This window comes from Notamacropus eugenii, chromosome 2 (assembly GCF_028372415.1).
Source record: "Notamacropus eugenii isolate mMacEug1 chromosome 2, mMacEug1.pri_v2, whole genome shotgun sequence".
NCBI lineage: Eukaryota > Metazoa > Chordata > Mammalia > Diprotodontia > Macropodidae > Notamacropus > Notamacropus eugenii.
In genome coordinates, this window is record NC_092873.1 from 518,814,743 (window position 1) to 518,829,434 (window position 14,692).

Below are 14,692 nucleotides of genomic sequence, written 5' to 3' on the forward strand. Positions count from 1 at the left end.
TCTCTCTCTGCATCTGAGTGAGCAGCGCTGGCCTGCCTCACAACCAGCCTTCACGTTTAAGATTCAGCTGAACAGAAGCTTCTCAAGCAGATGAAGTTCCAGGTGCTGGGAGGAATTGTAAAATGACAGAAGATGTGACAACAGGGCCCTGCTCTGAGGGGTGTGACTGTTTCCTAGAGTCCAGCCATTCACAAATAACCATAACATATAGGCAACAAGGTATCATGGGAAGAGTTGGATTAGGAGGCTGTGTGACCTTGAGCAAGTTCCTCCACTGCCCTGGGACTCACTTTCCCTTATCTATAAAATTGGGGCTGCATAATTATAAGTGAAATGCATCACGACATAGCACTGAGAGAGCTGACCAAGGCCAGCAAGAGCTGGGATCAAGCCCTTCCTCTGACTCATACTGGATTTGAGATCTTTTCTTCTGAGAAGGGCTGACCTGCACTGTTAGAAGGAATTCCCTCATTGTAGTAGGTCCTATACTACGGAAATCACAAGGGCGGTCCCTTATCCCATAATTGTAAGAAGAGATGGTGTGGTATCATGGGTAGAGAGCTGGCCTAGGAGACAGGAAGACCTGGTTCAAGTCCCATCTCTGACACATACTGGCTAGGTGACCATGGGCAAGTCAACTGATTCCTTGTTGCCAAAGGCAGCTCTAAATCTGTAGGTCAGGAGACAGGCAAAGGTGGTGGAAGGAGCTCCTCACTGAGAGACTGAAACATCCATGCAGATGAAAAGTTGGGTCTGGTCCATAAGGTTCACTGTAACTAATATATGAGAAGCACAAAGTTCTATGTGAATTCTGGGGCAAGTAAACTCAATTTCAACTGGGAGAGATGCCCTCTAGGTCACAGGAGCTTAACAAATCCTTGTTGAACCAAACTGAACCCAAGGCGGATCTTGTTGGCTATTTCCAAGGGTTACTGAATTCCTTTGCCAAAGCTAGACTAGCTAATCTGAGGGTCAATCATGTGCTCCGGTGAATGCTTGCCATGAGAGGTTAGCTTTCAGCAACATGCGCTGTCCCACCTGGGTTCATTTACACCAGCTCCCAAGTTCATGTACTGGGAATGGTCTCTTAAATAACTCACTGTAACAGAGTGCCCTCTAGTGGTTTTCACTGGATCTCCAGGTGGGCCTTACTATTTTCATTAAAATCCTAGAATACATTTGGCATTTAAACTCATATAAGATTTAGATCTGGAAAAGGCCTTACCAGACACGATATTAGAATTTGAAGAGACCTTAGAACATGGGATATTAGTATGGGAAGGGACTTTAGAGATGATTTAGTCTGATTCCATGTTAGAGAGCAGGAAACTGAGGCCCCAGGAGTAAGTGATGTGCCCAAATTCACACAAGTACTCAGTCCTAGAGATGAAATCCAAACCCAGTTCTGCTGACTTGGGAATCTTCCCATTACATCCCTCTCTGCCCTTTCACAGAGAAGGTCGTGTGATTCATTCATCATGGGCGAAGGCAATTTTGGCCTCTGCTGCATCAATTATATTAATGTGCGTTCCTAATCTACTCAATGTTTCCTTAAGTAACAACCTTCATAGGTCAAGGAATTCCATGAGAAAGACAAAATTATGTTTCAGGCTGAAATACATAGATAACATGGCATCCAGCACCACCTGTCTAGAGCAAGAAGGGGTTTTTAGATTATCTAGTCTAATGCTTTCATTTGACTACAGAGGAAACTGAGGCCCGGAGAAGGGATATGACTGGCTAAGCATTCATCTCCTCTTACCACACTAGGTCTATGTCTCATTTTACAGCTGAGGAAACTGTAGTTCAACGTCTTGCCCAAGGTCACAAAGCCAGTGACAAAGTCCAATGGTCTTTTCATCACACTGTGGCCGCTCTAGACCTGAATATCACCAAGTCAAATGGAAAATCTATCTCCCACATAAAAATACAAAACCCTCAGCCTACCATTCAAAGTTCTACACAGCATGTCTTTCAGGACTAATTTCCTCCTTTGCTCACTCTCCAGTCCAGCTGCCCAGTTGTTTTCCATAAACAATGCTCCTGCCTCCACACTGTCCCTGCACAGTACCTGGCAAATTTCAGCTCTTTAGGAAATATTTCTTGTTGGATGGAAGTCAGAAGTACTTAGCCAAAAAAAAGGAATAGGTCTAAGTTGCTAGTTTCACTTAAAGGGACAAACTGCTGGTTTTCCCTCTAAGATGAGGCTCCAATTTCTAATCCATGACTATCCCCTGAACTCAGAATTGCAAATACTACATTGTTTTGGAAAACTCTTGAAGTGACTGAAATTTTTGGTAAGAGTCCTCCAGCTTTATTGAACAGAGAGGGGTACAGGTGTGACTCCACAGCATGGATTTTTAACATCCAGCTCAGAAATCTTGTTCCCCTCACGTATGAGAGATTCTAAAGCAAAAATCCCCACCTTGGGGCAGACAGAAGCCAGTAAGAAATTGGAGAGAAAATGAACTCAACTCCTGGATTCATCAATGTGGAAGGTAGGCCTTGAAATGATTATTGAAAGATTTTGTGCTGTTGTTTCCATTCAACGATAACATGCTCATGATGTGCTTGGCCTCATGCTAGGTATGATGGGAATGCCACCATAAAGGGGATGCTCAGAAATTGTATGGTGAAGAAAGAGAGAGATCCATAAAAAAAAAAAAAAAAGAGAATGGGAATTATATGAGTTACTAGGAGGGAGAGGGCAGGGAAATGATCAGGGAGCTCTTATTGGAAGCATCATTTCAGTCAGACCTGGAGTTGGATGGGTGTTCTATGGACATCTCGTTCAATCCAGACGCCCCAAGACAAAACTTACTATAATATACTAGACAGGTGGCCACCCAGCCAACCTTTGCTTGAAGACCTCCAAGGATGGGTAGAATCTCAAGGAGGAGGCGGGTACAAGGCAGTCTCCTAAACATAGGGAAGAATGAAAGCAGATGGATAGGTAAAGAAAGCATGGAGGGCATGAGGGTCATTTTCCTTTCCTCAAGTGGGATCGATGGGGAATAAGCCTAGAAGAGTACACTGCGGCCAAGCAGGGTGAATTCAGACTTGACTATAGTGGGTCCTTTAGAAAGTCTCTTGCTTCATTATCAATGGGTTCTCTATTCAGCCGAGGTGTGGTCTAGCCTTCTGGGCCTACTTGTTCTACCGAGCACACAACATTCCATTTCTGGCCTCTAAAAGAAGGTATGTTCAGACACCCTTACAAGTGCCTCCTGTTCCCACAAAATAACATTGTGCCGATGGTTGGTGCATGTGCTTTTCCCTTGGGCATCAGGAATTTCTTTACTCTTAGCTCCTGGTACAAGTGCCTGGCACACAGCAGGTGTTTAATAAATGCTTGCTGAATGAAAGAAAAAAAGTCAAGTTTAGTTTTCCATCTTTTTATTTATCTTCCACTTTGGGGGCATTTTCCTTTCATTTCTTGAACAAGGCCACAGCCCAGAGAGGTCACTGGGCCTTTTAGTATTCTACAGCAGGTTACAAAGGACACAAGGTCTGCTTATCCTGATAAAGATGCTGCATGTTTGTACAAATAGATGCTATCTACATATAGCATGGTTTTGCTCTTTGTGTATAACACCGCCTGAGGAGAGGTCTGCTTTTCTGAGGAGGCTGAGGGCCTTTGGGGAAGGAGCAGCAGGAGAACCAAGTTATATAATCCATTTAGAATGGATGACAAAGCAAGCTTTTATATCATGCACAATTCAGGGGCGCAGAATGCTGCAGATTTGAAAACAGGCGAAGTCATTTTGGTTAATTGCCTGGTTGAAACATATTCTCCCCCAGCAGGCCTGGAGTTATTATTTATGAAATAAGAGCTTCAATAGGCAAGGGAGTCTGAGAGAGTGGCTGCCTCAGAACGTCCCGTCAGGCCTTTCTCTGTTGTCTGAAACACAACTGGATGGGTCACATCCCTGAGAAGAACCTTTCCTGACAGCTATCCCATCTCAGACAGGGGATGGTCTAGGTCAGTCCCACGGCAGTCCACAAGTTTCACTGGCTCGCTGGTTCAGCTGGTGGAACACCTTATGGTCCTGCAGTGATTTTGGTGGGGATGGGAGGGGAAGATGGGAGACAGGACACATTCCATTTGAAAACTATCCTGGCCCTAATTCACAACATCCAGGTCATTTGGAGAAGTAGAAGCTAATGCTTTAGGCCCTAAGAGATCTAATCCAAACCTGCTCATTGTACAGGGGAAGAGACTGAGGCCCAGGGAGGCTATGGTTTGCCCCATTCAGGGAGACATGCTGCCTCAGGGCAGGTCTGCACACTGCAGTGTCTAAGAAGAAGCTTGATTCCATGTTACCAGAATCTGGCTTAGGGAGAAACACTCAATTCTGCAGTCTCTTCATGCCCAGCCCAGGCCCTCATGGCCTCTTGCCTGGGCAGTACAATCTTCTCCTCCAGGATCTCCCTATATACATCCAATCTCTCCCCTCACTCACACACGAAGTTTCCATATTGCTGCCAACATCATATTCCAGAAGCAGGGATATGACTAGGTCACTCTCCTGATCAAGAAGCTTTGGGGGTATCCCACTAACTTCAGGACAAAACAAATGCCTTTACTGGGCATTACAGCCTTCACCATGTGATCCAGTCCACCCTCCAAGGCTGACTGCACATCACTACCACTCACACATTCTACATTCCAATCTCCCAGGCTTACTTGTTCACTTCTCATATGTGATCATTCAACATCCCACGGTCCCCTAGTAAATATGGGGCAGTTACTGTCTCACACTCATATGTGAAGCCTGAGGACTTAGCATGGCACCTGGTAAATACTTGCTGATTGATTATCAGTTAGGATGCTGGTGGGAAGAAGAGAGGAGAGGAATTAATCAAATTCTCTTAGTAACTGAGGATTAAGCAAAATGCCCTAATTTTAATCAATTAACTAATCAGAATTGATGTCTTAGTAAATATTATGCAGGCAACATAACTGGTTTGTACGACTGAGTGCCGACAGGGATTTTTCTTGGGTGGATGATGAATCCCCAGCACAGATGAGGAAAGTCTAAGGGACTGTCCCAAACCCAGACTGACCCAGAAGGGGCTCTGAATCCAGATAAAACCACAAAAAGAAATCACACAATTCCAGACCTTGGCACTTTCAATTGTCTTTTGCTTCTCAGAACTAGCAGGAAAAAGTTTTTAAGGTTGCCAAAGGACACAGCCCACAGGGAAAGTATTTTTAATAAAGGTGAAATTCTGAGTTTGAAGATTCTTCTGCAGCTAAGGGACCAGCTTGACTCAACACTCCTAAGTCTTCCCTTTATTACAATAGCAAGTGGCTACACATGCACTAAACATTTGGCTCTCAATACATACACACACACACACACACACACCTTATGCAGGACTTTTATCTGGTGCCCACCTGTCTTCCATCCCCCCATGACCTGCTCCCCTCTTCCTTACTGTTAACAAAAGAAATACTCTATGAGATGGAATGGAAACGACAATGGTAGTTGGGGGAAAACAATGAAGAAATTCGCAGGTAAACGGAAACAGGGCAGAAGCAAGAGCCCCCTCACTGCTGCATGGACGCCCCTTTCAGCCACCTTCTGGCAGGAGCCCTGAGGGGAGAGCCCGAAGTTCTCTGACTGCGTGTAGGTTTACATGATTGATTTGTAAGCTCCAGTCTGGATTTCTTTACTAGATGAAACATTGGTACCACAGCTACCACTGCTGCCACTGCTGCCAGAATGGCATACTGGGCAATTGGAAAACTGTGCAGGCAGATTTTCACAAATGCCCTTTTACCTTTAAAATGAAAACGTCCACTTCTAGAACCATCACTGTGATAGCTGTGATGGGCACACAGGGCAGCCCTCTACAGCCGTGCCCTTCTCTGGTTTGCTTCTGTAATGGCAAAGGAACAAATTCTCTACTTGGATCAAGAATTCCTCCACAACGTGGCTGTCAGTCACTTTGCCCAGAGTCTTCCTTAGACACACCAAGAGCTGGTTTAAAAGAGAATGCTCACTGTTAGTGCAATACAGAATGGATGCATTCGATGCCTGGCAGACGCAACACTTCACAGGTTTTCAGGGGAGGGGATGGAAGCTAGTTTTATGGAATCCTTCTCACTGGCTAAGAACACATGCAAAGGTAGAAAATTCCTGTGACCAAGGGGTGATCATGGGAAGGAGCACTGCTACAAGTAAGATCATTTGAAGAGGATGTCACTGTTTCTAAGTCTTCCAAGAACAAGCACTGCATGAGGCAGGGCAGGCAACATTATCCTCGACCTACAGCTGAGCAAACTGAGCTCCAACTCCTTCAGGTGTTTTTTCTTTTTATGGATGCCCTATCACTGCCAATGAAAGGGAATCTGGTCACTGACGAAAATCTTGTTTCTTCGTTTTGCCCCCTTAGTGCCCTCTACCAAAAGCCCCTGATGAGACACATCACATAAGAACCATTTTCCTTGCGGAGTGGAAAACCCCTTTGTGCTTCATGTCTAGACAAGAAGAGACACGGACATTCCTTCCATGGAGGCAGAAGGAGGTTACACAACTTTTCAGATTATACTTATGCCGATCCACCAACTCTTGGTATGTGACTTGTTGTTGGACAGCAGATGCTTCTCAGTTTGACTCTTATCTTTATAGAAGTGAACATGGGTCATCTTCAAGCATCTGAAGCACTCCCATGTTGGGGAGGGGGCTCCCTGCCCTCCCAGGTCTCTGAGGCTAGAGGAGTGCTTGGAAGATGTTGGGTGCTTGTCAGGTACAGGTTGGACAAGATGGCATCAGGGTCCTCGTCAGGTCTACAACTGTGACCCCGCCCCTCTTTGTGATCCGGTGACTATGTGACATACAACACTGAGCTCTACACCAAACAAGATACTTTGTGCACAATATTCAGAATACACTTCAAATGCCCCAATCCAAATGAAGCTTTAAAAAACATCCACGTGCCTTGACTGGTCTCAACTCATCAGACAAGAACAAAGACTTGCAGGGGATGGAAAACCAAACAGCTGTTGTTTCCCCTCTGAGTTAACTCAAGCATCCAGGTCAGGAAGTACGAACTGACGGGAGCACAGATTTGGCCAGGCTCCCCTCGGCCACCTTCTACCACCAGAAGCACTTACCTGCACATGGGGCCAGCCCTTGCAGCCCCCTCTTCCGATTCTGAGCAGTGCTCCTTGTTAGCTGCTTTCTTTTCAGAGGCTCACCAGGCTACAGCTAAGTTTGACGCAGGCTAGACCCTCAAACAGGATCACTTCAAAGATACTTCTTGAGGATTAACCCCCATGTTTGTTGTCAGGTCTCACCTGGCAGTCTGAATACTGCTTGCCCTTCCCCAGGGCTGGTTCAGCCCAATACCAGACCTGATGACCCACAAGGGGTCTGCCCAGGGTGAAGGACGACAGGCCCAGCACCGTCCTTTCTGTGGGCATCTACTCATGTGGCCCCAGGTGACATGGGCTTTCCTGGCTGCCTCTGTTGATTGATCCCAAACTCATCCAGTCCAAAAAAACATGGCTTTTTCCAATGTGAGAACACAGGTACAGAGTTCCGCATACTTCAGAGTGTACGCAGACACTTATTCTAGCATCACCATCATCTATCTAAACTGGCTTCTACTCACTGGTCCATCATCCTGCTCGGGTACAGAGAGTTAGCCTCTGAAACCCACATACAGGATCTTAGGCTGTATCTTACACCTACTGACTGTCACCTGATGAGCCCGGTGACTCATCACTAGAGTTTGGTGTCCTGACAGTCATTTCATCGTGTTACAGTTCTTCCAGTTCTGTGAAAACTCATGGGTGGTATGGAAGTTCTTGATAACAATGCTTACCAGAAAAGAGCCAAGTTACAATTCAGTTGTGAGGTTTAGGCTACCTGTCCTAAAGTGATCAAATGCAAAGCTGAGATTTAACCACAATGCCTTTTATACTTAAGGAAACGAGAAAAATGTTACCCACTGTATGTGGTAATATCTGTTAGAAGTTTATCCCTCCAAGCTAACAAGTGTATTCTAAGGCATCATCATTTCACATGTAAGCCTGGGCACCAAAACACATTCCTAATTATCTCTTGGAAACTAGTTTTAGAAAGGGAGAAGTAATAAAGGGAACACACAGAGAGGGACAGCTTCAGAGACTATGAACAATGGAACCTTTGAAAAGGCAGCTTACTTTCTGCAAACAAGTCAGGTCAGAATCCCGGTGAAAGAGTTTATCCATAGGGACACTGCTGTAGGAAGAATAGGAAAAGAGAAAAAGGAAACAAATGCAGTTACTGGTCAGCTCTGGGCTGGACTGGGGGTCAGTTTACGTTTAACTTGGACATTCTTTAAAGCATGACATCAGGAGGCTACATGACAGCTCTCTAGGTGGTCATACCTCGGGGACAGCCGGGATTTCTCAATCATCCATCTTGTTTTCTCAAACACCAATTCCCATCGAGGCACTTCTGACATCTGCTGTACTTCGAATTTGTAAGGCACACCTAGGAAAAAGTGCAGCAGTAGAACTTCCATCAGCCACTGTTCTGTATTTCTTACAATGAGTGAGACGAGGATTCTTACACCTCTAGCCTGACCAACTTCCCAGGACCTGACTGGGCCCTGTTACACAGTTAGGTCAAGATTGAAAAATTCTATTTCACCAAAATATAAAGTAACTAACAATAGGCTACCATTATGTGGTTCTTAAAGTTTACCAAGGGCCTTCCCTACCAAAAACTCAGTTTACAGATGAGGAAATTCAGTCTTAGAGAAGTAAAGAGATTTGCTCCAGAGGAGCACAGTGAGCGTCCCACCTGGGATTCGCAATCTACTTTCCTGGTTCCTCTTAGAGGCTCAGAATGGAGGGAGACAGGCTCAAGAAGAGGCTGCCCTGCACGGCCCTGGAGAATAACGGTCCGGACACGTACTAGAAGAGGAGGAATGGGGAAGGATGAGGCATAAAAGGTCCTGGTCTAGAGGGAGCTCGAAGAGACAGATAACCCCTTCTCTGCCCTTACCTCTGTAGTGGGCATGCATACGTAAATATATGTACATATACATATGGGATAAATTATGTATAGATTTATATGTAAAACACAATTATAAATAAAACCCAAATACAATTAAATCTGATTATTTTAAAAATTCTGCCTTTTTAGCTAACCAATTAGCAAGGATCTATTCAGTGCCTATAGATGGCAGGCACTGTGTTGGATACTGGAGACAGAGTAAGATGCATCCTGCCCTGAAGAAGCTTAGATTCTGTCCATTATCAGAGATGCGATGGAGGATGTACACAAAACAGACTGGAGGTGGGTAGGTAGGAGGGGGAGCACTGGAGGAATGACTGAGAGAATAAGGGAAGGCCTCTCCAAGGAGGATTCATCAAATAGTCTTAAACTAATGTTTTATTTATTACTTCAATCTGCCCAGTACAGTCCCAGGCAATCTTTCTCTTTATTTTTTGGTTTTCCAGGTGAGGAATGCAAGTGAAAAATCCCCAAAATGGAAGTTACATTCAAAGGTCTTTTCCTGAAAGCCTAATAAACAAAATTAGTGTGCTCCATAGGGCAAAAAACAATTGCTTCATTAGTCAAATGCCTATAAAAGGGAAAGGGGGGAAGTCAGGAAGAAAGAGGACACCATAATATGCCAAGGATACTCTGAGAAACCCATTTAGATGATGGAAATTCTCCTGGGTGAATCTCAAGTTTAACTAAACCAGGAAGGAGAAAGAAAAGGAAGGAATGAGCTCTATTTACGGCCCGTAGAACTGAGTGACAACATAACTACAAGTAACATCAACAGCTCCCCAAAGCACCAAAGCACATCATTACAAACATTTTTCTGATGTGGAGTATTTCATGGAAACCTGAGAAAACTGCCTTCCAGACCTAACTAACGTATTCAGAAAAAACAAGCCCTTGGGCTCGTACTTTGCTGATTAGTAACGATTAAAGTGCTTCATTAAGCACAACAGACTAGAGAAGCCAAGAGGAGAACTAAAAGTGAAGACAGAGGACACTGTTTTTTCCAAGGCTGGCTCCCTCCTCCAAGGCCCGTGGCGAGGCTGCCCATGACCCCTCATGAGCCAGCAAGACCAGGGTGAGAGTCTCCTTTGTAGAGACATGCAAACAAAGTTAAGGGCCCTTGCAGCCAGAAGAGATGGGACTTAATTAAGCTGGTTTAATTGAATCAATGATCAGTGACTAAAGGCAGCCCAATTTAGCCAATCAGTCATCTCCAGTGAAATGTCACAGGTTGTTTTGGGGGTTTTGGATGGGACCACGGGTAGTACCGTTGTGAAGATGAACCCTCTGCCAGGGAACCTGGTCTGAGGCATGAAAGGAGGAGTGACTGGCTGCCAGATTCTGGACTTGAGAGGGGGTCAGAGGCAGGACCCAGGCCCACATCTTCCTGCCACCAAGGTTTACTCTCTCCCCTACCATCCTAAGCTGTCATACGCTACAGTATTTATGTACATGTCTTCAGGCTTGCACCCAATTTTGAGCTTCATAGGGGAAAGAACTAGTATTCTATTAGAATATTTAACACCTGAAGGCCTATTACGAATGAGGAGTATGAGGCCTGCTGTCAGCAGACTTGCCCAGTGGCTCTCTGGAAGCAGTAACAGAGTTGGGATCTGCACCAAACTTCCGAACTCAAATGAACCATTCCCTGTCATTTCTGATGCCCCTTCCTTCCTGAGTAGACAGGACCCCCCACCCACAGACAGTCCCCCCCGACAAGGCGTTCTGTGACCGTCCCCTGTGACAATCCCTCCTTCAGCAGCAGCAACAGCTGTAGACACCAGGTTAAAGAGATGTGTTTAGATGCCTACTTTGTTCCAGGCCTTAGGGGGCAAACAGCCTCCTATAGGGATCTGCATTTTAAAGATGAGAATGCTGGCAAACCATGTCAATCAATAACCTTGCCTGGGAAGAATTTCAGGTGGCAATCAACCAGATCTTTCTGCCTGGTGCCTTGCTTGCTCTGGGGGATCCCTGCTTGTCACTTCTCTCCTTCCCGAATTCAGGGACCCCTTAGAGCACTGAAGGCTCTTCCCATGCCTCCCACAGGAGTATGGGGGAGGGGCTCTGTCTGGGCTGTCTGTGAGTTGAGGAACCTCTGTCTACACCACCCAACTCCCTTGGTGGCGAAAATTTCTTATCAATTAATTCCTCTGATTTAAAATTCCAAGTACTGAGGACAGGAAATAAGAGGGAGTTTTCATCTGATACTTACGGTAAGAACCATCTGAACTAATTTCATCACTTATAACCAGGCAGGTAATTTGGGAATATGGTAAAGGATTGTTTCGATTATATGGGCTAATGATCATCCCAATGAACACTGCTCCACCTCTGGAGAAATAACTCTAAAACAAAGGAAAAAAAACCCAGGAAAATGCTGAGTTAAAACTATGTAACTTAAGAAGCAAGTGTTTATCCCATCAGTAAATATAATTAACATCCACGGAAAAGCAGGAAAAAACCACCTTAATTTGCTCTAAGCATCAGAAACAAATAAGCACCTCCTTATTCTGGGTGTTGCTATAAATAAGAAGAAATCTCAGCCTTCAGGAGCCTGGGGCAGGGTGTGAGGCCAAGGTGGAGGCAGGAGTCTGCTTGGTCTCGGGTGAGATGCTCTCTTGTGTTGCCCCCCTTCACCCTTGGGAGCTGAAGGTGAATGAAGGCTGGCCTTAGAACTGCTCAGAGTAAGGGGACAGTGGGGGTGTGTGTGGGGGGGCTGGTTATCTGGAAGTGGCATCACAGGCAGGGCAGGAAGAAGGGAAGGCATCTGGAAGGATTTGCTGGACTGAATCTAAGCTGTGGAGCTGAAATTAAAAGTACCTAAATGACTTTGTACATAGGAGAGGCAGCAAGGCGTAATGGGCAGAGAAGGCCAGAAGGACCCTGGATGTGTGACCCCACCTTCGGGGCGTTGTGGGAATCCTCGGAGCTGTGGCCTTACACCAGGCAGTGTCACTAGAGGGTGTTCCCTCACTATAAGGACCTTTGTCACATGCTCCATTGAAAGGAGGGAACCCAGGACTAATGTGCATCATCTCCCATTCTGCTGCTGCCCCGCCCAGCACCAGGCATTGCCTTTTCTATTTATCTCCCTCCAGAGCTCAACACAGTGCTTGCCACATTGTAGGTGTTTCATACATGTTTCTTAACTGACTCTCTCTCTCTCTCACACACACACCCACACCCACAGCCACCCACACCCACACCCACACCTGGTATTTGGCCTGGGTGTCAATATCGCGAAGTGAAGGGTTCGGATCAAAGGCAGGATGAGAGTGGTACCAGCCAATGATGCTGTACCCGCGATTGGCCAGGTTCTCTGATGCTTGGGTTTGGGATACAGGGTCCATCTCGCACTGCAGTCCCGTACTCAGACTGTTACAAGGCTCAGCTGCACAGACCTACCGATGACAATCCTCTACGATTACAGTGGAATATTAAGCACGTTTAAGTTCATGCCTTCTCTCCCCTACACATATGACATCAAATGATCCTAGCTTCACATGCCTTTCGCTGATTAGGCATAAATCACACCACCCGGGCCACAGGGCGTTCCCTGGTTAGCTCCCAAGAAAGAAGGCAGGCCATGAGGGCTGAGATATAGGAAGTGTCTTCTCAGGCACAGACACTCCATGTTCCAACTAGGGATGGGTACACTCGTACTGCTCCATCCTCCAGGGGCTCCCCCATCTTCCAAGGTTCTCATGGACCTAGGTTCTCAACAGGAGGATAACTCCACCTTTCTGAATTAAGGAGACAAGGCCCGAAGCACCCACCTACGGGAAGTGCCCTCGGTGGCCTCCTCCACAGTAAGTCTGTCTATAAAAAGGGGGTTACTAAGCTGTCCTCCACCTTACTATTCCCTGAATTTCATGGAAAGAAAGGTGGGATACAAAATGGTGGGGAGAGTTCAAGGATGAAAAGCTAACTTACCTCAATCACCTTCTCAGCTTCCAAGTATCTTCCCCCTAAGAGACCAATCACTTCTGCCATGGAAACGTGAGCGTGCTATAAGTAACAGAGAATACATTCACACACAGCATATACCAATAGGGTGGATGAGCAGTCAAGCTCAGTAACCTGGGGAGGGTACTTGCTGAGAAGCAGCGTGGCCTGAAGGGAAGGCCTGAGGGGTGCCCACCACCACTGGCCTCCCACCCATGCCTGGCTGGTAGAGGGATAGGTGGAGTCAGACTAATGAAAGATCTTCTGTAGAAGAACATTCAGGAGAAACAGCCTGAATTGGCAGCCTCTGGAGGAGTGAGGCAAGCAAAGCAGTCCCTGCGATGCTTCAGAAACAAGAAACTCCCAAATTACAGGTTTGGGTGCAGTTATTCTCAAGGCAGCAGTCAAGGGATATTCGAATATAAATGAAACTTAACAGGATAACAATGATGATAAACAGTCTGCAAAACTCACATTAATTTATTCTCCCTAAAATATGGGTACATGCAACTGTTTGGCTTTTCTCCAAAAGAAAAATCTTATTTTTAGATTCTTTATAAAGCACAGTTAAGTTCCAAAATACAGGTCTTCCAACTGTCCCTTATGCCCGCAACAAAAATACACAAGAGCACAGATCAGTTGTCCTGGGCAGCCTGGTGTTCTTACCAAATCCATTATTAAAAGCGCTTCTGAAGCCACTTGCACCTGAAATGGCTCCTGAAATACAAGGGAAAAACGGAATAAAGATGGGGGCAGTGCAGCCAGTGGCCCCCACCTGCTCCCCTGGCCCTGATCAAAGGCAACACCTTGCTTTGGCCCCCTGGATTGGCTCACCCAGTGACTGCACTGAGAGCTGGCCCTCCCCACGAACTTCGCCTTGGCCCCTCTAAACTCATTCACTCACACCAATTGTACTGATGATCTGCCTGCCCCCGCAAGCCCAGCTCCTCGAGCCTTCCAAAGACCTCAAAGAACCACAAGGTGGAGGCCAACCAAGGGTGTTGGGGTGCCGCGTGCCCAGGTGGTGGGAGGAGGTCGCCGTGGGCCACCAAGGGTAACAGCACAGGAAAGGGAGTGAAGTGCCTGGACAATGCACTGAGGAGGAGTGTGGAAAGCGATGGCCCAGGGAGTGGCCCTGGAATGCGACCCCAGGCATCATTCTAAAGGCCTATGGCAGGCAGGGCTCCGGCCCTGCAGTTCATAGAGCTCCAAGGGATCCACAAACTTGGATGGAAAAGAATGACAACTTCACTGTCACTGACCTTCAGCTCCTCTGTAATCCTACGTATTTTACTGATTGCACTCAGAAGGGCCTGAGGGCTTCATCAGACAGGGGAGAGGAAGGAGCCCTGGCCCCTGGCCTGTCTGCTCAGACACATGACGTCAGGTGTCTCTGCCTTACGTAGCCCGGCAGCTCTCTGTGAGAGGGAGCGCCACTGCTCAGCACCTCCCAGTCACACACCAAGGGGCAGTGGGTACCTGCTTTGCTTCACTGAACAGATGGCAGGGAATTAGCTGGAAGGGATCGAAGGAGCTGCAAAAGGAAACATTTTCCCCTTTACTACAACTAACAGGAAAAGAGACCAGAAAGGTCACTCCATTAAATATTTTAAAGTACCAACATCAATAGAAATATCACATGAGAAAAGTAAACTTTGGCTGCAGATTACTCTATGGTGTGGATCCCAAGGCACAAATGGGTAGATGCTGTGCTCACTGAAGCAATG

The 14,692-nt window shown here is 46.3% G+C and overlaps 1 protein-coding gene across 13 annotated transcripts in view; it reads right to left on the minus strand.

Moving 5' to 3' along the window:
* The window catches only part of MYSM1 (Myb like, SWIRM and MPN domains 1), a 68,539-nt gene that overhangs the window by 33,805 nt on the left and 20,042 nt on the right, over positions 1-14,692 (minus strand). For 5 of the 13 annotated variants that reach the window (XR_011975859.1, XR_011975858.1, XR_011975860.1 and 2 more), the window contains exons 13-19: positions 14,445-14,499; positions 13,632-13,682; positions 12,954-13,028; positions 12,233-12,421; positions 11,233-11,365; positions 8,384-8,489; positions 8,177-8,234 (exon numbers count right to left, since the gene is read on the minus strand). Coding sequence is in view for 7 of the 13 variants with exons in the window: in XM_072649635.1 (XP_072505736.1) it covers positions 8,177-8,234; positions 8,384-8,489; positions 11,233-11,365; positions 12,233-12,421; positions 12,954-13,028; positions 13,632-13,682; positions 14,445-14,499 (667 nt within the window). In the remaining 6 variants the exon portion in view is untranslated. Of the gene's footprint in view, positions 1-3,379; positions 5,988-8,176; positions 8,235-8,383; positions 8,490-11,232; positions 11,366-12,232; positions 12,422-12,953; positions 13,029-13,631; positions 13,683-14,444; positions 14,500-14,692 lie in introns of those variants that run through there. The other 8 variants (XM_072649632.1, XM_072649639.1, XR_011975861.1 and 5 more) reach the window with 6 other exon arrangements.